The sequence below is a fragment of the Aquarana catesbeiana genome, linkage group LG03 (assembly GCF_042186555.1).
Source record: "Aquarana catesbeiana isolate 2022-GZ linkage group LG03, ASM4218655v1, whole genome shotgun sequence".
NCBI classification, from domain to species: Eukaryota; Metazoa; Chordata; class Amphibia; order Anura; family Ranidae; genus Aquarana; species Aquarana catesbeiana.
The window spans coordinates 51,937,718-51,964,000 of record NC_133326.1 but is presented as its reverse complement, the minus strand read 5'-3'; the positions used below and the strand labels follow the sequence as shown (position 1 = coordinate 51,964,000).

The 26,283-nt window shown below is 42.4% G+C and overlaps 1 protein-coding gene across 2 annotated transcripts in view; it reads right to left on the bottom strand.

Annotated features, from left to right (window-relative positions):
- The window catches only part of SERINC4 (serine incorporator 4), a 95,390-nt gene that overhangs the window by 29,755 nt on the left and 39,352 nt on the right, over positions 1-26,283 (bottom strand). For both annotated transcript variants that reach the window (XM_073618519.1, XM_073618520.1), the window contains exons 8-9: positions 20,500-20,595; positions 18,390-18,516 (exon numbers count right to left, since the gene is read on the bottom strand). In XM_073618519.1, coding sequence (XP_073474620.1) covers positions 18,390-18,516; positions 20,500-20,595 — 223 coding nt within the window. The remainder of the gene's footprint in view (positions 1-18,389; positions 18,517-20,499; positions 20,596-26,283) is intronic.

Below are 26,283 nucleotides of genomic sequence, written 5' to 3'. Positions count from 1 at the left end.
TAAAAAAATCTGTTGAAATAGAAAGAAAAATGAATAAAACTTAGCCCCAACAAGTAAAAGTGTATTACCTTGGGCTAAATAAAGATAAAGATACTGTAATGGAAAAGGGCCAAATACCTGCTACATAATACAGTTACTGCGACTTCTTAAATTGGAACTTTACTCTCTCAATCAACATTAACTATTTAATCCTTATGCTGTTAGCCTTAGTAAATAGATAGGAAAGCACATTATATTTACTTTTTTAAACATTTTCTTACATTTCTTCAAAAAGGATGCCTTACATCTCAGAAATCTTTATGGGTATTTTCTTTTATCTGGAGGAGGGGAGGAGGGGCTTTCTCAGCTAAGCACACCCTCCTGCCTGCATGCCTGAGCTAAGGGCAGATGGATTCCAGGAAGTGAATGCTAAATTAATCATCTGCCCTTGTGCAAGATGGCTACGGCTAGAAATGCTAGGGGGTGTATCTCAAAGTTACTTCTGAACAAAATAAAGCATGGAGACATGGATGGATGGGTGAGTTTGCTGTGACTATTAACCGCTTGCCTGCTGGCCACTTTTGTCCCCTCCCTGTTCAGCTTTCAGCGCTGTCGCACTTTGAATGACAATTGCACGGTCATGCAACACTGTACCGAAACAAATGTTTTAAAAAATTTTTATTCACACAAATAGAGCTTTCTTTTGGTGATATTTAAAGTGGATGTAAACCCAATGTCATCCTTTCTAAACTACTGCCATAGGGGTTATCTATAAGGATATACATGCCTCCTGCATGTATCTTTACCTGTCAAATGTCTCCCCTCTGTCTGTTATGAGACCCGAAAAACTGCAGATTCTGTGGGCGGGTCTGTTGTCTGGAGCTCGGTGGGTGGAGTCATGATGTCAGACTCCCCGCCCACCTCTACACTCCACTTGTCAATATGCATATCCTGTGTATTTCTTACACTGAACTTCTGCTATGATCTCTAACATCCAGTGAAAAGACAGGAAAGTAACCACATGACTTCAGTATGCCAAATCATGCTGAGGTGTGGAACAGCCAATCCTTGCAGAGTTGCTGACGAAAGGAGTGGGGGAGGGAATTAAAAAATAATGCATGTCTTAGGCTAGTGCACGAGATATGTAAATCACCTGTCACTCACAGCAAGGGGGAGGATTTGACAAAGTTTTTCTGTTTGTCAAGATTTATCTCACTGAACAATAAAAGAGGATTGCTCAGAGATGGATTAACTCTGTGTGGCAAGACTGGGCTCAAATGATAGGAAATCTTATACTCTACAGTATGATAAAAAAAAATTCGGGTTTACATCCACTTTAATCACCACTGGGTTTTTTTTTATTTTTTGCTAAATAAACGAATAACGAGCACAATTTTTGAAAAAAATAAATACAATTTTCATAGTTTGTTATAAAATTTTGGAAACAGGTAATTTTTCTCCTTCACTGATGTGCGCTGATGAGGAGGCACTGGTGGGCACTGATGAGGCTGCACTGATACGCGGCACTGATGGGCACTGATGGGTGGCACTGATAGGCACTGGTAGGTGGCACTGATGAGCACAGATTAACAGCACTGGTGGGCACTGATTGGCAGCACTGGGGCACACACATTGGCAGCACTGGTGGGAACACATTGGCAGCACTGGTGGGCACTGATTGGCAGCACTGCTGCACAGACATTGGCAGCGCTGGTGGGAACACATTGGCAGCACTGGTGGGCACTGTTGGGTCTACACTGATTAACAGGACACAGATAATCAGTGCCCTGATTATCAATGTGCATGTCCCTTTTAGAGAAGCCAGTTATAGGCTCTCTTCTTCGATCCTCATGCAGTAGGCATGAGGAAAGGAGTGCAGATCACCGGCTTCTATTTACATCTGTGATCAGCTGTGTCCAGCTGATTAGCTCTTTACCTCAATCTTTGATTAGCAGTGTCCTCCGGAGTGCCGTGCGGTGGGCCTGCAACAGGCGCGCGGTGGGCGCAATCACGGGAGGCCATCATATGATGGCCTCCCAGGACTAGCCGTCCGCTCTGTAGCCGTCATTTGGCTATAACGTGGTCGACAAGTGGTTAAAAGTGAATTCAATTGGGTTTTCAGTTTGTGGTGCTCGGATGCAGTTATGTTCTGCTTTAATAAACTCTAAACAATGCCTAAACACAGTATGACACACATTTTATGTTAGCAAAATATAAAGTGTGAAAGAGATGGCATCAGCACTTTACAGGGAAAAGGAGTCGTGTAAAGTCAGATCTTCCGTCAGCAAATCTTTATTGAGCTTCTAGAAGCCTGACCTCAGTAATACACTAAAGACAGAATAGGATTGCTTCCTTCTTAGTGACATAAATCTGATGCACTTAGGTAGCGGCCAATACTAACATTTTCAACAAAAGAAGCATTTCTGGTGCTCCTTAAAAGGGTGAGATCTGCCTTAAAGCGATATTAAACCCAAAAACAAAAATGTATTATAATGCAGCTTACCAATCCAGGGGTGGCCCGTGCATTGTGGGCGCACGGGCGCCGTCCCCCCTAATCCCTGCCGCCACCTCCCTATCCATGCGGCCAGCCCCTTTAAGGACGCCGGACGCATGAACTCCTATGTCAGCGTGGGAGGGGGTGTTTTGTTTTTTTTTTTAGAGCCTGAGGCTCTAATAGGCTTAAAAAAAGGGTGGGCTTGGGGCGCAGAGAGTGCGCTCTGATCCCATCCTGTTGTGTGACCACAGCAAATTAATTTTCACTAGTTTTACACCATAGTGCCTCCCCGCCAATCTGGAGGCAGGTCAGTGAGCCCTGTTTCCCGATTGGCCAAAGCTTTGGCGGAAGAGACACACAGGGGAGGAAGCTGATCTGACTCCTCCATTGCCACTGCTGCCCACACTGAGACACAGGAGGAGAGGACCCCACAGCCCGGTAAGTGCTGGACCTCCTCCCACGGGGGGGGTAGTACTGCTGGTGTACGTGCCCCATGCTCCGCGGAATGGAGGAGGAGACACGCGGGAACCATGGAGGATGCAGGAGCCATCGCCTGCCCATCCCACAGCTCGCTGCCGTCACCTGAATGGGGTAAGGGTAAGTGTCGGTCTGATGGCGGGCAAGCGGGAGGGTCACAGTGGCTGCATTTTATGGCCAGAGAAACTGCATATAGTGGGCACAGAAGCTGCATATGGTGGGCACAGAAGCTGCATATGAGGGGCAGAGAGGCTGCATATGACGGGCACAGAAGCTGCACATGATGGGCACAATGGCTGCATATGATGGGCACAGAGGCTGCATTTTATGGGCACAGTGGCTGCAACTGATAGCACAGTGAGGCTGCAATTGATGTTTTTTTTTCAGTGTTTTTCAGAATTTTTCAGTTTGTTTGCTCCCCCCCAAAAAATTTGAGCACCAGCCACCAATCCTTAATTGTGGTGGCTGCAGTAGTATTCTGGTTTTTTTTTAATACTTTTTTCCCCTTTATTTTCACCTGATGATTTAGCCAGTAACACATTTCATGTCTTAGGCTAGGTTCACACTATACTGGTTTCCTGGCGGCCACATTTTACTATTCCTTTTTCCTCACTGACTGTGATTGACAGCAGAAGGAGATAATGGCTCCTGCTGTTGTCTCTCTGTCCAATGAGGCAAGAGAGAGCTGAGAGAGCTGCTGCTCTCCTACACATCGCTGGATCAAGATTGGACACAGGTATAAGGGGGGGGGCTGCGTGCAGAAGGTTTTTTACCTCAATGCTTAGAATGTATCAAGGTAAAAACCTTCTGCTTTTAGAACCACGTTAAGAAATAATGACACCTCTGCTAACAGCAGCATGGTTTTGATGCAGGTGTGGGGAATAGTGTGATTACGTGCAGTCTCATACACAAATACAGCCGTGGCCAAAAGTTTTGAGAATTTCAAAAATTTTAATTTTCACAAAGTCTGCTGCTTCTGTTTTTTTTAGATCTTTTTGTCAGATGTTACTGTGGTATACTGAAGTATAATTACAAATTTTTCATACATGCAAGACTTCTGCAGTTCACCCTGGCATGCTGTCAATCAACTTCTGGGCCACATCCTGACTGATGGCAACCCATTCTTGCATAATCAATGTTGGAGTTTGTCAGAATTTGTGAGGTCTTTTTTGTTCACTTGCCTCTTGAGGACTGACCACAAGTACTCAATGGAATTAAAGGTCTGGGGAGTTTCCTGGCTATGGACCCAAAATGGCAATGTTTTGTTCCCCAAGCATCTTGGCTATCACTTTTGACTTATAGCAAGGTACCATTCTTTATTCATGGCTATGTTCTTAGGAAAAATTGTGAGTGAGTCCACTCCCTTGTCTGAGAAGCAACCCCACACATGAATGGTTTCAGGGTGCTTTACTGTTAGCATGACTGATGGTAGAACTCACCTTTTCTTCTCTGGACAAGGGTTTTTTTCTGAATGCCCCAAACAATTAGAAAGGGGATTCATCAGAAAAAATTACTTTACCCCAGTCCTCAGCAGTCCAATCCCTGTACCTTTTGCAGAATATCAGTCTGTCCCTGATTTTTTTCCTGGAGAGAAGTGGCATCTTTGCTGCCCTTTTTGACACCAGCCCATCCTCCAAAAGTCTTCTCCTCACTGTGCATGTAGATGTACTCCCACCTACCTGCTGCCATTCCTGAGTGCCGATCCCGCAGCTGAATCCATTGTAGGAGACGGTCCTGGCAATTGCTGGACTTTCTTGGGCGCCCTGAAGCCTTCTTCACAAATGCAGTGGAAATGTTTTTGATGGGATTAAGTTAATTTTCATGGCAAAGAGAGACTGTGCAATTAAAGTGGTTGTAAACCCACTTTCACAAAATCACATAATCCATTCTGTATCTTAATGCAGTTCCCCGGCTGTCTCTGTGTTTTATTAAAAAAAGACCTCCTTTACTGTATTTCACGGCGGCTCCCGGCGCTCATGTAACCGGCCGTGTCTCCTCTCTGCCCTTTGGACAGAAGCAGCGGGAGGGGCCGAGATTCTCCCGCTGACGTCAGCGGGACGTGAGGAGGAGAGCAGAGAGGAGACACGGCCGGTCACGTGACCGCCAGGAGCTGCTGTGAAATACGGTAAAGGAGTTATTATTTTAATAAAACACAGAGACAGGGGGCGTTGCGTTAATATACAGAACGGATAGTATACAGAAATATTTGGTATTCCTGCACCAGGAGGGGGATGGGGCAGCACTGTCACTAAGTGACACGCAGAGAGGAGGGGGGGGGGAGGACAGAGGAGACAGACACAGAAGAGCAGGCTGTGGATGACGGAGGCACGTAAACTGACCATGGTGTCAGGGCTCAACAGCCATGATTACCATGGTTAGTTTACAGAGGGGAGGGGAGTGACTGTCAGGATCAGCCAGGTTTTTTAGGTGTTACAGGGGTCCAAATTACACAGCACGAGCACTGTGCTGTAAAAAATGCTTTAAAGAAGTATGATCCATTTTTTTTTGGGTTAACAAACACTTTAATTGCAATTCATCTGATCACTCTTCATAACATTCTGAAATATATGCAAATTGCCATCATAAAAACTGAGGCAGCAGACTTTGGGAAAATTAATATTTGTGTCATTCTCAAAAGGTTTGGCCATGGCTGTACAGTGTGAACCTAGGTTTAGAGTATCTGCAGCAGAGGCACCTTTGGGCAGCAGCATTGACTAATAATTGATATGGACTTGACTAACACTTTTTAAGCAGAAACAGGTTTTTTTTTTTATCATTTTGGGATAAAAGTTTTACATAAATTAATTAAATCTGACCATTGGTAAATGGTTTATCTCAACCCTCTTACTGCTACTTTTGCGGGACTGCTAGGTCTGTTGAAGCAAGTAGAAAAATAATAGATTTACTGGCTGGATAACCAGGTGAAAGAAAAAGGATAAAAAAGCCTAAAAAAAAAAAAAAAAAAGGAATGCAGCCAGCACATTTAGGCAGTTTTACATTTTTGTTGAAGGGTTTACTATCACTTTAAAATACTGTGCAACCCAGGAGCAATAACCACTACTGTACTATTTTCAGTTAAATACTATGTTTGTAACCAACAAATAACTGTAATTAGAAATCTACTGTATATAACAATTTCATATTTAAAAGCACCACCTACTACAATGTGCCTGAACACTGTATAAAAGTAATTAGGACAGGAGGCCATAAAACAAGATGAAACAAAATGCCATTTTATACATATTCTGCCCATATTCAGCTCCAAAATTTTAATACTACAGTTCATTACATGTACACCAAAATGCAATAATATGTAGAAAGATGAAAAAGAGTCAGATAAATGGAGCAGTCAATAAAAAAGTAATGTAAAGCAAGTAAACTGACCATGGTGTCAGGGCTCAGCAGCCATTATAAACCGTGGTCAGTTTACAGGGGGGAGGGTATAGCCAGGCAGGATCAGCCAGGTTTTTTAGGTGATAGAAGGGGCCAAATTACGCAGCACAAGTACTGTGGTGTATAACATGCTTTAAGGCAGTGGTCATCAACTCCCATCCTCAGGGCCCACTAACAGGCCAGGTTTGCAAGATAACTGAAATACATCACAGGTGATATCATTTGCTGCTCAGTGATTGCAGTATTCTAGTCGGCATCTCCCCAAGGTAATACATAAAACCTGGCCTGTTAGTGGGCCCTGAGGATAGGGTTGATGACCACTGCTTTAAGGGAACAGGATCTGTTTTTTGTTTTTTTAGAGTAACAAACGCTTTAAGTGTGTGTCGCAAAAATTTCCCAATTTTCCTTTGGGATTAATAAAGTATTCTGTATTCTGTATTGGGCCTTGACATGAGATAGAACCCAAGCTCATTCCTATTCAGGACCATTTATGGACAGAACCTCCCACAGGATACTCAAGTGAGTCTGTAGGCAGGTGCTATCTACTTTCTCCACTGCAGGTGGTGCTATTCCGCAGCAGCACTGCAGTTGGAGAGGAAGTCAGGAAGAACATGGTTCCTGTATGGTTTTCTGGGTCACTGGGGAAGCAATCCGATTGGATGCCGCCAACCCATGCGTCTCCAGCAGTCACCTTGGGTCAGGAAGAGCATTTTAAAGCTCTGGCTCCCAAGTTTGGTGTGCGTTTTGCGAGCTGGTAGAGTAGGGACAGGTACCCCATCGTTCCCCCCCCCCCCCCCCGGTAGGGACAAAACTAGCGTCAGGAAAAGGTTTCTGACAAGGAGGGAAAGTGGAGGGTTCGCAACCTCTCTAGACATCTGCCTGCTTGGGCTCAAGATGACCTGGCCACATTCTTTCCCTATCTACAGATGCTGTCTGTTCGACTGAAACCTGCTTCTACACGCTATTGGAACTGTGAGTGTTCCCGGCTGGGCTGCCTTTCCACTGGGTGTTTGCGAACTGGCTTTGCATTATTTCAATACAAATAATTTAATCGCACTGTAACTGTGTGTGTTATTGCCGCTGCACCCCACTGCACAGCTCAATGTTCAGTAAAAAGATTGTGTCTATGGAGGAGCAATTTAGCCACTTCAGCTCGGGGAAGGTTTACCCCTTTCATGACCAGGCCATTTTTTGCAATACGGTACTGCATTATTTTAACTGACAATTGCGCGGTCGTGCGATACTGTACCCAAATTTGATGAAAAAAATTCTGGACGATGCCAGATCGTACGATTTTCATTTAATCAGTACAGCTGTCATCACTTCGAATTTTTTATTCTGTCATATGCGAATTTTCATGACTTTAGTAAACTCATCAGATTGATCTAAGATTAGCATGCAAAAAAAAACGTACGATCATTCGTCCGATAATCTCATCATGTGTACTGGGCATAACTGCCACTTTTTTCTGGACAGCTTTGGTCTGCTAAACAAAAAAAAAAATTACAGACTTACTGGCAGGAGCACCAGGTAATAAAACTATGTTACAGGGTTACGGGGGGACTCAGAAAAGATGCTGTGTAAATGGTTGTGACAGATTGCATTGCATTTCATTTTTGATGTTGCCCATAGTTCCACTTTAAGGAAACTATAGATATCACACAATCTAGCCTATATTTGGCCTGTATTGACACACACACACATATATATATATATATATATTCATTATGTAATTATAAATGGTATATTATATTAACTTTTATTATTAGAATACATAATTATTTGCATTGCCTTGTTGTTCTTATGGCCAATATAGTGTTGCCTGTCCAAAACATTCTTTTTTACAAATTTGCCATTAGTATGGTTTTTGTCAAACCCTTTATATCACTTTCCCAGTCTATAGCTTTCATTAGTCTCAGGTATTAAATATTTTGCAGTATATTTAGCTGAAGGCAATACATAATATACAAAATACCGTATGTGTTTTTTCCTAGAAACAGGCTCCCGCAAGTATGTGTAGTTACTACAGGTATAAGTGAAAGAGCAGCGCATCATTGAAGAGCCGTGACAGCAGCAAAAGAACAATAACTGATTTAGTCCTTAGCAGTTATAACCCCAAAAATACAAAATGTAATATATTGCGGCTTACAGATCCTTAAATGTGGTGACTGTATTAGTTTTTTTTTTTTTTAAAGACTTTTTCCCCTTTTTTTTTACCTTGTGATCTGGCCACTAACAATTACAACGGAACTCATAAAGCAGGGGTCAGCAACCTTTTTCCACTTATTGGCCGGATTTAATGCATGGAGGGCTGCATTCACCTGCTAATAAATGAAGATAATAATCTGGACCCCTTTACATTACATAGCCCCCGCACTTCTGGACCCCTTTACATTACACAGCCCCGCACCTCTGGACCCCTTTACATTACACAGCCGGAATTTACACAGCCCCCCTACCCAGCCCCCCCTGCATATTACACAGCCCCCCCCCCCGCATATTACACAGCCCCCCCCTCTCCCATGTTATGTTTTAAAATTGTGCACACTCATGGAATAGCAACAAACCACAGTACTTAAAAATTTCCACAGTTACAGGGGAGGTCTTGTACTAGAATTATTGCTCTCGCTCTAACGATCGTGGCGATACCCCACATGTGTGATTTGAACACTGTTTACATTTGCGGTCATAACTTACGTATGCGCTCTCTTCTGCATGCGAGCACGGAGGGATGGGGCGCTTTAAATTAGTTTTTTGTTTTTTTCTTTATTTTATTTCATTTTTTTATTTTTACACTGTCCCTTTACAAAAAAAAAAATTCTGATCACTTTTATAGCTGTCACAAGGAATGTAAACATCCCTTGTGACAGTAATAGGCAGTGACAGGTACTCTTTATGGATCTATAAGATCTTATTTATAAGACCCCAGATCCCTCCTTTGCACTTTAAAGCATTCAAAACACCAAGTTTGACAGTTTTGAATGCTGTCATTTTTTAACATTTGGCACCTTTAAGTCTTCTGTAAACCGGAAGTGATGTCATGACATCGCTTCTGGGTTACTAGATCCGAGACCCGATCGAAGCCAATTACGGCTTAGTTTGGGTCTCTGGGGACATGCCGGCTGGTCGCTCGGGTCTCCCTGTCGGGAGTGCCTGGGCAAACCATGGAAGGCGGCGGGATAACAGCCAAGCGTCTTCTTAGCCGTATCGGTTGTTATCCCAAGAAAGCCGACCGGGGTTAATATGCCCGGGGTTAATATGAATTCATCACGTGCATTGACAGCCTGGACACTTAGCAGCGGAGGGCTGGGTGCGGCCCGCGGCCCGTAGGTTGCCGACCCCTGTCATAAAGGGTGTGGTAGACATGCTTTAGAACTCTGTCAGCTGCCGTTTCAAAAGTGTTGGTGCTTGTGGCCAGTTCATGTACCTGTCACAAAGTCTGCTGCCGGTGCTGACCACTGAGGCCATTGCATTGATCACACTGACTGGTGCATGGCCGAGGAGTTTTGTAATAGGATCGGATGGAGAACTGAGAGACTAATTCCTCATCAGTCTTGTCTATATGCTTTACATTCGCACACGTTCCTGGAAACAGGGCCCATCAATAGTGGTCATGGCAGGGACTACCATCTGGTTACTGGAAACATCACAGATAAATACACATATTCGCCAGCACACCAGGATCTTGAAATGTCATCCAAAGGTTTTAATTGCAGAAGGATTACACGCAAGAGAAAGTGCAACGTTTCGGAGCCTCGCAGGACCCCTTCGTAAGGCAGGTGGTAAGTGAACCAATGACAAGACAAAATATATGTATAACATCCACCATTCAGAGTACAAGAAAAACTAGTGCCACCCCCTCCATCTGATGTCAAATGACGTCATACTCCTGCCAAAATAAACTAAAATACTGCTGCCATTCAGAAAAAACAAAACTACTATTGTATAATTTTGCTCAAAGAGGAGGGGAGCCGGGTCAGACCGTTATTGCCAATGAACGTGATTCCAAACAAATTCTCCATCAGGTCCACCTGGCTATTGATTGACAATGCATGGCAGTGGGCAGATCCATAGCTGCTATTTCATTCAATATCAATCAACAGTCAGACGGATCTGATGGGGAACTAGTCTCTCAATTCCCCATCAGGCTCCACCAACCCAGCAACAAAATCATTTCCCAATCAAGAGCATTGCCATATTTGGGTAATGACATCACCACTATCCCGACCCCTTTTTTTTGCATATAGCTTTAGGCCTGGGAATCTTCTGGCTGAAAGATGTATGGGTCCACGAATACAGTACTGTTCGAGTGTATCTCCATACGCCAGCTCAGAGCTGGTCTTAATTGCCTCCAGTTTCCAAATAAAAGAAATGTAGGTAAGAACCTGTTGCTGTCATAGTGGAGGTATTAAGAACTATTCAAGCTTATTTCCCCTTTTTGGACAGCAGCATTGTCAATTTGGGGAGAGGGTTGTGTTAGATGGACTAGCAGATTTAGGTGGACCCGACCAACAAATTAAAGTCAAACTTCAGCTAACACCTCTTTAAGCAGTTACAGCAACAGTTCTTTTTATCCTTTGGGATTACGTTTTACATAAATGAATAAAAGTTGATCATTGTAAGCACCCCTATCAGGATTAAATGGTGTGTCTACACCATTTAATTGCCACTTTTTCTGGACAGCTTCGTCTGTTAAAGGAAGTTGAAAAATAACAGACGCAAACTGGCTTTACACCTGAAGAACTTTGTTAGAAAACTGTCATTTTCAAAACATTTCTTTGATTACCAAAGAGTTAAAGGGGATGATTAAACAATCAGTTTTGACCAGAGAGTGAAAAAAAAACAAAGGACAAGGATGGAAAATATTTGTTGAATCCAATGGGAATGAACTAACTTGTATTTGTTGAATTCGCCTCCTGTCCAGTCCTATGCGTGTGCATTTGTCATCATTTCTTCAATGGAAATCAATACTTTGATATGGAGTTCTTCAAAATTAGTTGAGTCCAAGTGGAACTAAACCCCCCTATCCTTTACAAAGAAGCTGCCCTCTTAGCCCCTGTTTGATTGGTAGTTGCCATGGTGCTGCACATGTGATCAGTTACGACACCAGCCATTTGATGGCTTGACAGTTTGCTTGAAAGCACAGGCAACTGTGACAGTTATCACTCATGGCATGTCTTGACCAGTGGTGGCCCATCCATTAGGGGTGCAGGGGCACCGCCCCCCCCCCCTAATCCATGTGCCCGGCTCCTAATCTACATGCAGGACGCTGGATGCCTGGATTCCAATGGGGTTTATATATTTTTTGAAGTACCTGATTAGAGCCTGAGGCGGGTCCTGAGACCCGATTGGCCAGGGAGTCTCAGGACCCACTTCCTGTTCGGCCATGAAGAGAAGCAATGCCTGTTCGGCTGGGAGGAGAAGCAATGGCCCTGGCTCTTCCCTCGGTAAGTTGGAGTGAGGAGCAGCCTCCTAAGGTAAGGCCACTGATCGCCGCCTTCCTGCCTGTCTCCTGCGGGGATGGAGGGGTGGGGGTGGCAGGTGTGTGAGTGAGGGGACAGGCTTGTTTGGATGTGAGCTTGTTGGCGGAAAGTCCGACTGTGTGTACGCTCCATCGAACATTTGTTGTCGGACTTTCCTCCAACAAATGTTGGCTAGCAGGTACTCAAATTTTCCTCCAACAAATTTTTGTTGTCGGACTTACCAGTTGTGTGTACACAAGTCCGTCGCACAAAAGCCCGAAGTACAAACACGCATGCTCGGCATCAAGTACGAGAAAAGCGTACTCGATCGGTCGAAACGTCCTTTTTATCAGCTCGCCGTATGTCCTGTACGTCACTACGTTCGTAATTGTTGGCCAACATTTGTGTGACCGTGTGTATGCAAGACAAGTTGGAGCAAACAACCTTCGAACAAAATTCCACGGTTTTGTTGTCGGAAAGTCCGAACGTGTGTACGGGGCATAAGACTTACTAGCCTGATCGCCAGATGAAAATAAAGGGGATTAAAAGAAAGAAAACAAATGCAGCCACCATGTATATAATTATTTTTGGTCTTTGGGTTTAGTACTGCTTTAACAAAAACTCCAGCTTGTATAAATCAGTCTAATAGCAATGAAATACTACTGACAGGACCACACCTGTATAATGCTTTACAAGGAAGACACTTTCCTCATCGTAATCATTTTATTGGGAGCAGTCAAGTCTTTTATGGATGACCTTTTCTCCTTGCGGCAGTAAAAAGCTTGGCTATAGAACAATTACAATGTGGTTAGAAACATTGACGTTGGCATAGTCCTAGCATAGACCCATAAGTAGGACTCTATAAGAGAAAAAACCTCCAAAGGGCAGCTGCGGCTTGCCCGGTGTTTTCAGCCTCCAAGGTTGCTGGCTTAATTAAAGAAGATATTCTGCATGCCTGGAGAACCAACAATTCCCCACGGTCCCCTTCTGCTCTGCTCGTGACCTTTCAGCGTTTCCACTCAGAGCTCAGTTAAGTATAGTAAACCACATTATTTATAACAGCTGCCAATGCCTTATTGCCTTATTCAGATACCGTAAATATTTTCATGTTTTTGCCAACCATACATGCTGCCTCCCCTTGCATTCCTTGCCACATCCACAACGATGCATTTATTAGTACAGGATAAGCCCAACTCATCATGTTGCAAAGAAAACAAGTTGCACCTGTCCAAAGGATAACATTTGTAACATGTCTGGCAACTTGGCACACAATTACCCATTCAGAGATTTGGTCATGTATGTTCTTTTTGACCACTTAATATTTTACTACCTATATCTGTCTCTCATCTATATACCTGTACTGAGATACTGAAAGGTAGTGAGGAAAATGATGTTATAAATGTAATAAATTATGAATATCCCCCCACGCTCCAATTAACTCAAATGCGAAAAACAAATATTACAGAATTCAATTCATACAATACTGTAATCAAGTGCTGCTACTTTCAATATCAACCGTAAAATCAAAGTGAAATTACAAAAATTCAATATGACTTAGAATTGTAAGTCCACAGAAGCGCAAAACATCTTTCACCAAACCAAACCAAACCAGTCATCACAAAAACTTTAATATTGGACAAAAGTCTAATATAGGTCCTCTAAAAAGTGATTCAATGCAGAGATATGGTCCCCAGTGATGTCCTATTGGGAATACGTCACCCAGAATTCCACCACCGCTGTGTGTCACATCAGACCCACTCCCATCAATCTGCAACTCTGCTTAAGGATCAGTTGTTGAAAATCTCCTTAGTAAGCCACTCCACAGTAGTGTAATTCTGGGTGACGTATTCCCAATAGGACATCACTGGGGACCATATCTCTGCATGGAATCACTTTTTAGAGGACCTATATTAGACTTTTGTGCACTAATATTTAAGTTTTTGTGATGACTGATTTGGTTTGGTGATAGATGTTTTGCTCTACTGTGGACTTACATTTGTAAGTCATATTGAATTTTTGTAATTTCACTTTGATTATATGTTATATGGGCTGTGTATATATTGTATTGCCCCGTACACACGGTCGGACTTTGTTCGGACATTCTGACAACAAAATCCATGGATTTTTTCCGACGGATGTTGGCTCAAACTTGTCTTGCATACACACGGTCACACAAAGTTGTCGGAAAATCCGATCGTTCTAAACGCGGTGACGTAAAACACGTACGTTGGGACTATAAACGGGGCAGTGGCCAATAGCTTTCATCTCTTTATTTATTCTGAGCATGCGTGGCACTTTGTGCGTCGGATTTGTGTACACACGATCGGAATTTCCGACAACGGATTTTGTTGTCGGAAAATTTTATAGCCTGCTCTCAAACTTTGTGTCGGAAAATCCGATGGAAAATGTGTGATGGAGCCTACACACGGTCGGAATTTCCGACAACAAGGTCCTATCACACATTTTCCGTCGGAAAATCCGACCGTGTGTACGGGGCATATGTGTGTATATATATATATATATATATATGTATATATATATATATATATATATATATATATATATATACACACACACAGGGCCGGGGCAAGGGTTGGGCAGGAGGGACGGCTGCCCTGGGCACTGTGGTATCATGTGAGGTGCTGCAGCACCACAAGGAGATGAGGTGGAGGGGATTTGTGTTGGAAGGGGGAATTTGGGGGGGTTGCAGGGGATAAGTATTGTTCTTGGAGGGGAAATGGGGGGTATACGTGGTGATTTAGGGGGGTTTGTGTTGGAAGGAGGATGGCGAAGAAGATTTGTGCTATGGAGTGGAATTGGGGGAATTTGTCATGGGAGGGTGGGTTTGATGTGGTGGGGAGAAGATATGTACTAGGGGAAATTTTAGGGGGGATTTGTGCTAGGCGGGGTGAATTTTTTTTTTTTGGGGGGGGGACTGAGCTGGGGGGGATATAAGGGATGGGGAGGGCAAAGATTAGTGGTGAGATGGGAGATTTCAGCAGGAGGGCAGATATGTACCGGGAGGAGGGGGTATTTATACTTATGAAAAATCAAAAGTGCTAATTTTAAAGGCTTATATGCAAGTTATTGCCATAAAAAGTGTTTGGGGACCCAAGTCCTGCCCCAGGGGACATGTATCCATGCAAAAAACAGTTTTTAAAATGGGCATTTTTTCAGGAGCAGGGATTTTAAGAATGCTTAAAGTGAAACAATAAAAATGAAATATTCCTTTAAATATCGTGCCTGTCCCCTTAGTCTGCCTGTAAAGTAGTGCATGTTTCCCATGTTTAGAAAAGTACCGCCTCAAAATGACATTTTTAAAGGAAAAAATGTCATCCAAAATTGCTCACAGCTGTAATGTATTGCCAGATCCCGGCAATATACATAAAAAAATCATCAAAAAAACAGCGTGGGTCCCCCCCCAGTCCATACCTGGCCCTTCAGGTCTGGTATGGATATTAAGGTAAACTCCAAGGCAATTTTTTTTTTTTAATGGTGTGGGGGTCCCCCCCCGTCATCCATACCAGTCCCAAAGGGGAACCTATGCCGTTTTTTCTTAATTCTGTCATAGGGCTCCCCTTAACCACTTCAATACACTATTATATATATTGTATACTGCACTATATACCCTGCACTGTATTATATACATACTATACGGACTGCACTATATACTCTGAGCTGCAGTATATATACTATACGGACTGCACTATATACTCTGCTGAATATATCAAATACACTGCCTGTAATGACTGAATATAGAGTTTACACTGTATATAACCCCAAGCAAAACATGACTTAAGTCTCGTACACACGATGCGATTGTTGACAGGGGATTGTCTGTTGACAGACTGTGGCCTAAAATCTCACCGTTAGTACGCTCCTTTTGACAATTGTCCAACTTTCTGCCGCCAAATGTTGGATGACAGGCTAGTAAATTTTCGGTGGACAACGGTTGGTTGTCAGATTTTCTGATGGTCAGTACACAAGTCTGTCACACAAAAGTACAAACACACATGCTCAGACTCAATGCTCACCAAACACGAAATTAGCAGAAGGGGCCCAAAGGGTGGCGCTCAAGAGCTGAAATTCCTCATAGTACGTCACTACGTTCGTGTTTGTTGGCCGATAATTGTGTACCATTAGTATGCAAAACAAGATCCAGGCACACGCCTTTTTGACAAAAATCAGATGCTCGGTTGGCCAACAATCGCATCATGTGTACAAGGCTTGGCGGAGAAACCCTTGTTGGCAAGCACAGAGGTAAGATGTTTCTTGTAGCTGGGTACTAGGGATGAGCTTCGAGTTCGAGTCGAACGTAAGTGCGACTCGAACATCGGGTGTTTCGCCCATTCGCCGAACAGCAAATTTTATGGGGCGTTTACAGCAAATCCAAGCGCCCCATAATGCACTGCAAGATCGCAGTGCATTGCTGTATGATGATTGGCCAAAGCATACACCTGACCTGCATGCTTTGGCCAATCTCAGCACGCTCCTCAGCGAGAGCCATAATTGGCCAAAGGCAAGGTGCCTTTGGCCAATCATGGCTCAGGGGGACAAAGTCCACGCCCCACACTACATAAGGCTGCTTACACAGCGCCCGTATAGTGTGTTATAGTGGACGGAGATAGAGAGATTGAGCTAGATTAGGCAGGCAGGTTAGTTAGTTAGTTAGTTAGTTAGTTAGTTAGTTAGTTAGTTAGTTAGTTAAATATATACTCTGCATTCAGCGTAGCCTATATATACAGTGTAAACTCTATATACTCTGCATTCAGCATAGCCTATATATACAGTGTAAACTCTATATACTCTGCATTCAGCATAGCCTATAAATACCTATTTTACTCACTGAACTGCAACTTAATTTATAGCATTTGTTTTAGGTGTTTTTTCTGGATTTTGGTTGATGTTCTGTCTCTATCATTTAGAATACACATGTGATAAAAATTATAGACCCTTCATTTCTATGTAAGTGGGCAAACTTACAAAATCTGCAGGGGATCAAATAATTATTCTCCCCACTGTATACTTGCATTGATACAATCTGTAACTATGCTACAAAATGCATCTCTAAACTCCAATCTTAAAGCTGATCTTGCAACTAAGTAGCAAGGTCCTCGTTTTCAAGGTGCAACCCTCCCCCCCCCCCCCGCCCCACTAAAGCACTGGAAGAAAAAAAAAATGTAGGGGGGGGGAGATTGAACTTTTCTGCTGGATTCTGTGCACGGTGTGTTATGCCCTGTACACACGATAGGATTTTCCGACAGAAAATGTTTGATAAGAGCTTGTTGTCGGAAATTCCGACCGTGTGTAGGCTCCATCGGACATTTTCCATCGGAATTTCCGTCACACAAAGTTTGAGAGCTGGTTCTCAAATTTTCCGACAACAAAATCCGTTGTCGTAAATTCCAATTGTGGGTACACAATCTTGACGCACAAAGTTCCACGCAAGCTGGGAATCAAGCAGAAGAGGCGCACTGGCTATTGAACTTCATTTTTCTTGGCTCGTCGTACGTGTTGTACGTCACTGCGTTCTTGACGTTCGGAATTTCCGACCAACTTTGTGTGACCGTGTGTATGCAAGACAAGTTTGAGCCAACATCCGTCGGGAAAAAAACATGGATTTTGTTGTCGGAATGTGCGATCGTGTTTACGGGGCATAAGGGTGATGTCATCCTTCTTCTGGTGAGTTCTCAGAGAATACTGAGAAGCCCACATCTTGGAAAAAAATGATCCTGCACTGCAGCATCTTGCGTGAGATTTGTCATACCCAGCATTCCCCAGGATCTACCACCTTGAATAAGCAGTCCTTGCCTGAAGTGCAAGATTCACTTTGAAATAGCTTTGGATTGGCAATACCTGTGAGTTAATGAGTTAAAATAACATAATTTAAATTACTCATCAGTCTCAGTGGATTGAACCTATAGCCATTGACTTTACTAAAAGCCATAACAGTTACCAATATCTTAATCTGTGAAAAAAATCAAAAATCCATGAAAAATACAATTAAACCTATTTTCCTTAGGGTTGGTTGATGATATTCTATTAGCAATGAAGAGTTCAGTACGCAATGAATCGTCGCTCTTTGCTACAGATTTTAAGCAAGAGAAAAGCAAGGATTTTATTTATGCAACTTTGGCATGACTTCTGAATACACAGTAGTAATAAAACCTAGCTTCTTTTCTGTCCGCATTATTAACCTTCACAAACTTGGGTGTGAAATCAGTTGAGTTATTCCCATTGGGGCAATGTGTTTTCCATTGATTGCGCATATTAAAAGCACCATGATCCTGCCATGTGAATATTTATTGTCTTAGCAGTTATGTCTTTGTACCTGTTCTAAGTCAATGTACAATCAGTCCACCTCACTAGCTAAAACCAGCTAGGGCAAAAGGAACAGTATATAAGTTCTCTGTACATTTAATTCCAATACAAAATGCACATTGAAAGATGTTGAAAGACAGCAGCTTGTGCTATGACTTTATCATGTCAAAGTGAAAATCTATATTGGAGAACAGTCTCCTACTTTTTTCTTTTCATTTGGTATTTCTAATTATATGCACAAATTGAAAAAAATATGCACCTACCATGCAAACAAGACACACAAATACATAATGACTGTCCCAATAATGGCAATTGAAGTGTCTTCGGTCTGCATTCCATCCCTGCTGATACTTGGAACGCACACTGTGAAATTCTCCCCTCGAAACTGAACTGCAAGATATGCAATTAAAAAAGCAAAATGAGAAAGCAATATATATAGTAGGAGGAATAGTACCCCGTCGTAGGTGTCAGTGAGAAGAATTGTTGTAGTCCAATTGTTTATATCAGTAAGAGGAATTATGCCCATTGTGTTGGTGTCAGCGGGAGGAATAGTGCCTCCTTGTTGCTGTCAGTGGGAGGAATACTGCCTGCAGGTCTGTCTTTAACAGGGGGCTAAAGGAGCAGCTGCCCTGGGCCCAGTCATTGGTGTGGGGCCCAAAGCAGCTGCCCCTGAAAGCAGAGTTCCACCCAAAAGTGGAACTTCTGCTTATTTATTTCCTCCCCCCCTCCGGTGCCACATTTGGCACCTTTCGGGGGGGGGGGCTGTTTTTGACAGGTCCTCTGCCCCACTTCTGGAGACAGCACCACGGCAAAGCTAGGCCTCCCTTCTTCTTCCTCTGCCTCCGAGCCACCTAGAAAGTGCAGCGCGCTTCGCACATGCACAGTAGGAAACCAGCTGTGAAGCCGAAAGAAAATGTTTGCCCTGGGTCCAATAAATATTAAAGATGGCCCTGACTGCCTGGTATCAATAGGAGTAATAATGCTTAGGATCAGTAGTAGAAACAGTGCCCCAGGGCCTGATAAAGGCAAACAAAGAGATGCATCTGGCCTGCAGGCTTAAGTTTGGAGACCACTGTGCTAATGAGTTGTCTTTGAGGGAAACGGTGGTGGTTGGTTGTAGTTAGCTAAATCTCTAGCTAGTTTAGATGAGAAATAAATATTTTTTATTTTAAGCAAGCCACAAAGAACCTCTCCATTGCAGTTGCAAGAAGGCCAATCTGAAAAACACTTAACTGTCTATGGTGGTGACAAAGGCTATCAGATATGGGCTTCGGTCATGTGCAGAATAGTTGCATTCGGAATTACAAAAGCACTTATACTAGCAATCATATCAGAACCACATACAATGTGGTTTTTATATGACCGTGTCTTCTGTACTGAGATATTATTTATTGTTTATCTATATCAAACTATACTACCTACCTATTTTGAAGCAACTTCAAGACATTTTTGCCTTTTGCAAACAGCTGGTGTTAAGAAACTAATCTGAGAAAGGCAGAGTAAAAGTAATACCCGCAGAAAGGAAAGCATTGCTATTACACAGTAGGTAAGACAAAAGTGATTCAAGGGGGTTGATTTACCAAAGACAAATAGACTTTGCAAAAGAAATTGCACTTTACAAAGTAAATTTCCCTAGAGCTTAGTGAATGAGGTAAAGCGCTGCTGATGTCCATCATCCAATCGTATTAAAGCAAAAAAAAAATGTTTTTTTTAATTTTCCTTGCATGTGATTTTGTAAAGTGAAATTCCACTTCATTCACCAAGCTCTGGGGAAAATTACCTTGCAAAGTGAACAGCTTTTTTTTTTCCTTTAGTAGATCAACCTCAAACTGGTGATAACATGCGTGAGACATAGTTGATGGGATGTGACATTTGGGATGTTTTACAGAAAAAGATAAATAGAAGAAAAAGGGATTTTTAAAACAATGATCACAGAAACATCAGAACATGATACCTTCTAAGATATGGTAATGGCAAGCTACTAAATGTCACAAAACAGACATTTCTACGAACAGAAAGAGATAAAAGGGGCCATTTTAGACTCAAAGCAGTAAAATGGTAAAGATAAAAAAGACAAACTTGTTTTGTTTATTGTGAGCTTGTCATGTAAGAGAATGGCCGTGTTCCATTATAATGTGATGACAATGAGTGTTTGATCTATTTGGGAGACTTTGATATAAAACCTCCATGGTGAACACAATCCCCATTATTGATGGAGTCTAATAGACTGCGCTGTGGCTCATAGAGCCAGACTTGACAGCTCCAGAATGGAAAGGTTCAACTCAGGACACAGCTAGTATATCAATATTTGAAACCACAATGACAGTGATTGAAATGCTTTGTTCTTCACAACATCATCACTTTTTCACTGACCTCTTTCCGGAGGTCGGCTAGAAAGAGCTGAAAATGTAAGGTATGTGACATAGCAACTGATGATGGAGGCTTGCAGCAATCCAGAACGAGGTTGCTCTAGAAAACAAGAAATAGAGTTATAGAAATATTCATTTACATAGTTAAATAGTAAGGTTGGAAAAAAAAAAACCACAAGTCTATTTAGTTCAACCAACAGAGAAATAATTAAATAAATAACTACTAACCAATCCGTGACTGCTGCTCCTCTCTGTCAGTCTCTTCATTGGCTTTCCCCTACCCCATCATATAAAATTAAAAATACTAACCACAACATACAAGGCCGTCCACAACACCGTCCCCAGCTACATCACCAACTTCATCTGCAGATATCGTCCAAATCGTCCCCACCGCTCCTCCCAGGACCTCCTGCTCTCTAGCTCCCTTGTTACCTCCTCCCATGCTCACCTTCAGGACTTCTCCAGTCCAGAGACTTAAGAGACATTCTCTTAAACTCCCTGCCCCAGTATGTCTGGTCAGCTCCTAACCTGTCTGCCTTTAGGCAATCCTTGAAAACGTATTCAGGGAACCCCACCTCCACCTAAGAACTATACCCAAGTCGCCTCCATCAGATCATCCCCCCTATTACCTTTTGTACCTACTCCCCCTACCTTTAGATTGTAAGCTCCATGAGCAGGGGGCCTCCTATTTCTTCTGTATTGATTTGTATTGTAATCATACTGCCCCCCTTTATATTGTAAAGTGCTGTGTAAACGTATATAAATCCTGTATAATAAATTTTATATAATAAAATATACAGAATTATATAACCACAGCTGATCCAGAGGAAAACAGGAAAAAATCCTATACACTATGATCCAATCTTTTCCAGTGGGGAAAAATAAATTCCTTCCTGATCCCCCATAATTCACTGGATCAGCAATCTCTGATGTTGTTGCCTATACTGTAAATGTTAATGAATAGCACTCTGTCACACTTGGTGAAAAAAAAATAAAGCATGTTTTGCTTTTGTTCGTTATAATGGTGTAAAGGCAAATAATCTAAGTCAGGGGTCTACAATCTTTCTAAACAAAGGGCCAATTTTCTGCTCCTTAGTCTTCAGAGGGGGCAGGACTGTGGCCGGTGGGAGTAGAAAATGCTTTGGCAAAAGAGGGAGTAAACAGTGTCCCATCATTGATGTTTGTGAGAGGAATAGTGCACCAATTTTGTGTTCAGGTGGAGGAATAATGCCCCATCCTTGGTGTCAGTAGAAGGCATAGTGCCCCATTGTTGATATCAGTGGGAGGAATAGTGTCCCATCATTGGTATCAGTGGGATAAATAGTGCCCCATCCTTGGTATCAGTGAGAGGAATAGTGCCCCATCCTTGGTGTCAGTAGAAGGAAGAGTGCCACATTGTTGATATCAGTGAGAGAAATAGTGCCCAATTCTTTGGTATCAGTGGGATGAATAGTGCCCCATCCTTGATATCAGTGGGAGAAATAGTGCCCAATCCTTTGGTATCAGTGGGACGAATAGTGCCCCATCCTTGATATCAGTGGGATGAATAGTGCCCCATCCTTGATATCAGTGGGAGGAATAGTGCCCCATCCTTGGTGTCAGTAGGAGGAAGAGTGTCCCATTGTTGGTGTCAGTGTGAGGAATAGTGCCCAAGGGCCAGTTAAAAGCAAACAAAGGTTCATAGTTTGGAGACCACTGATCTAAGTCATCATAACAAACAATCTCCAGGAACCATTAGTGGAAGGAATAACCCTGGGAACAAATGCAACTGATGCTTATGGTGTCGGGAAGGAATTTTTCCTGATGTAGATAAATTGGCAACTGAGTGCAATTGTATTCCCTTACTCTTCCGATCAGAAATTTATCATAAAATGATCAAAAAAGGTGTCATTTTATAAACCTTTCTAACAATGAAGTAGAATGTTTTATAAATAAAATGTATCTAAACCCAAAATCAAAAATGTGATATGTTGCAGCTTAATGCCGTGTACACACGATCGCACATTCCGACAACAAAATCCATGTTTTTTTTCCCGACAGATGTTGGCTCAAACTTGTCTTGCATACACACAGTCACACAAATCTTCTCGGAAATTCCGATCGCAAAGAACGCGGTGACGTACAACTCATACGACAAGCCGAGAAAAATGAAGTTCAATAGCCAGTGCGGCTATTGACGGATTTTGTTGTTGGAAAATTTGCAGATCCAGATCTCCAATTTTCCAACAGAAAATGTACGATGGAGCCTACACACGGTCGGAATTTCCGACAACAAGCTCCCATCGAACATTTCCTGTCGGAAAATCCGACCGTGTGTACGCGGCATAATAGTTCTTGGTGTGGTTTCTACATTAATTTTCTTTTTTTTTTCAAGATTCTTTTGCTTTATTTTCACCCACCATTATGATCCTGCAAATAACACTCTTCCTGCCCTAAGGTGGCTACGTCACTCCTTCACTCTATCTATGGAGGGGATCACGTTGTCACCCTAGGCTGCTCTCCTGACATGAACTACAAACAAGTACATACAGTGGGGACGGAAAGTATTCAGACCCCCTTAAATTTTTCACTCTTTGTTATATTGCAGCCATTTGCTAAAATCATTTAAGTTCATTTTTTTCCTCATTAATGTACATACAGTACCCCATATTGACAGAAAAACACAGAATTGTTGACATTTGTTGACATTGTTGACATTTTTGCAGATTTATTAAAAAAGAAAAACTGAAATATCATATGGTCCTAAGTATTCAGACCCTTTGCTGTGACACTCATATATTTAACCCAGGTGCTGCCCATTTCTTCTGATCATCCTTGAGAGGGTTCTACACCTTCATTTGAGTCCAGCTGTGTTTGATTATACTGATTGGACCTTATTAGGAAAGCCACACACCTGTCTATATAAGACCTTACAGCTCACAGTGCATGTAAGAGCAAATGAGAATCATGAGGTCAAAGGAACTGCCTGAAGAGCTCAGGGACAGAATTGTGGCAAGGCACAGATCTGGCCAAGGTTACAAAAAAATTTCTGCTGCACTTAAGGTTCCTAAGAGCACAGTGGCCTCCATAATCCTTAAATCGAAGACGTTTGGGACGACCAGAACCCTTCCTAGAGCTGGCTGTCTGGCCAAATTGAGCTATCGGGGAAGAAGAGTCTTGGTGAGAGAGGTAAAGAAGAACCCAAAGATCACTGTGGCTGAGCTCCAGAGATGCAGTCGGGAGATGGGAGAAAATTGTAGGAAGTCAACCATCACTGCAGCCCTCCACCAAACTGGGCTTTATGGCAGAGTGGCCCGACGGAAGCCTCTCCTCAGTGCGACACATGAAAGCCCACATGGAGTTTGCTAAAAAACACCTGAAGGACTCCAAGATGGTGAGAAATAAGATTCTCTGGTCTGATGAGACCAAGATAGAACTTTTTGGCCTTAATTCTAAGTGGTATGTGTGGAGAAAACCGGGCACTGCTCATCGCCTGTCCAATACAGTCCCAACAGTAAAGCATGGTGGTGGCACCATCATGCTGTGGGGGTGTTTTTCAGCTGCAGGGACAGGACAACTGGTTGCAATCGAGGGAAAGATGAATGCGGCCAAATACAGGGATATCCTGGACGATAACCTTCTCCAGAGTGCTCAGGACCTCAGACTGGGCCGAAGGTTTACCTTTCAACAAGACAATAACCCTAAACACGCAGCTAAAATAACAAAGGAGTGGCTTCACAACTCCGTGACTGTTCTTGAATGGCCCAGCCGGAGCCCTGACTTAAACCCAATTGAGCATCTCTGGAGAGACCTAAAAATGGCTGTCCACCAACGTTTACCATCCAACCTGACAGAACTGGAGAGGATCTGCAAGGAGGAATGGCAGAGGATCCCAAAATCCAGGTGTGAAAAATTTGTTGCATCTTTCCCAAAAAGACTCATGACTGTATTAGATCAAAAGGGTGCTTCTACTAAATACTGAGCAAAGGGTCTGAATACTTAGGACCATGTGATATTTCAGTTTTTCTTTTTTAATAAATCTGCAAAAATGTCAACAATTCTGTGTTTTTCTGTCAATATGGGGTGCTGTGTGTACATTAATGGGGGGAAAAAAATGAACTTCAATGATTTTAGCAAATGGCTGCAATATAACAAAGAGTGAAAATATGAAGTGGGTCCCCACTGTACCTCTATATCTTCATTACATGAGGGGGAACCGCAATTGGTAGTTTACAGAAGATAGCTAGGAAGGAATATATTCTTGAGTACACCTTACAGGAAGTGATAAGGACATTTTTGGTTTTCTGGCTAGATTAACAGGTATTTTCTGTATTTGCTGAAAAATTTTAGCTTGAAAAAAAAGAAGAGAACTAATGCAATCACCACATCTAAGGACTGTAAGCTGCAATATATTACATTTTTGATTTTGGGTTTAGCTATCCTTAAAAGAAGATAGACTGTAGAGGTAATATATGTTATCATCTGGATACATTTGCTTCATCAAGCACCCCATGTAACATCAGAATTTAGATTGGTTCCTACTGGGGTAATGTGCGTCAGTGCTCTTTGCAGCACGCTATTAAATACAACCACAGCAAGCCTATAATACTCTATTTTATTCCGTTGGACCATTTCAAAGCCCCGACAAAATATCCTGGCGGCTTCTTAACTGTGGGGGATACAAACATCAAAGTGGGATGATACTCAAAGTCCCGTTTGGTACAAATGTCAAGATACAAGAATACCATTCACATGCTAAGTAGACAAAGTCATGACCTCACATGGCCTCACTATATGATCGGTGCCAATTGAATTACTAGAGGGGGGTAGGAGAGAGCTGACGGCTCTTATGTGATTTCAGCATGTTTATTTACTTGATGGTCAAAGGGCAATCACTCTTTAGACAAGGCCAAATAACGATTAGCATTGCTGCCAGACTGGAACACATGCAGGGTGTAATGTCAGCTGGCTATTATTTTTTCACAACTAAATCTTTAATGTTCCTGCAGTAGAGTACACACATGTATCATAACAGTAATTCAAAACTTTGATATAATTCAAAACCTAAATATAATAAGTTATGTTTAGCGGAAGTTATTCTTTAAGCTTAATGATGACGTAATCATGTATGCACAAGCCTGTTTGACTCACTGCTTCAAAACCACACATACTTGGCAATCTATAATTGGATTTATAAATAGATATAACATAGCAGGTTAAGTCAGCAAGCAGCCTACATGTGCCAGCTTTTTCTTTGGAATATCAGAATACAGACACCAATAGAGTAGTAAATATGGTGTCATCAACCAAAGTCAATAAAAATGAAGGCACTTTTTTAAGGTCAATTTTTCTATACTTAGCAAAAGAATATTTTCAGAAAACCAATGGCCAAAAATAGTTCAGCAGATAACCATAATTTATGTGACAGTCAGTGCGGCTAACGGTGCAAAATGCAGTAACTCAAAGTGAGCAACTAATCAGAAACTGGCTTTTACCAGTCATTCCTAAAGTGATCCTGTCACTTCTTTACAGAACAAAATAACAAGTTTCTTTTAATAACCCACCTCCTATGGTAATGATACCTTCCTTACGCTCTTCCACTGCTCTGTTCATCTAACAGAGCCCCGAATAAGTAGCCCATGTTGGTTTGTGTTGGAGCTTTCACAAGGCTAAGGATTTTCCCGTGGCGTCAACACTGCTCAGGCCTGGCAATTGGCCAATCAGATGCAGAGCAAAGGGGAGTGGGTAAAATTCTCCGACATACCAAGTAGTTCACAAAGCTCTGGCTGGTGAATGGAGCAGTACGAAA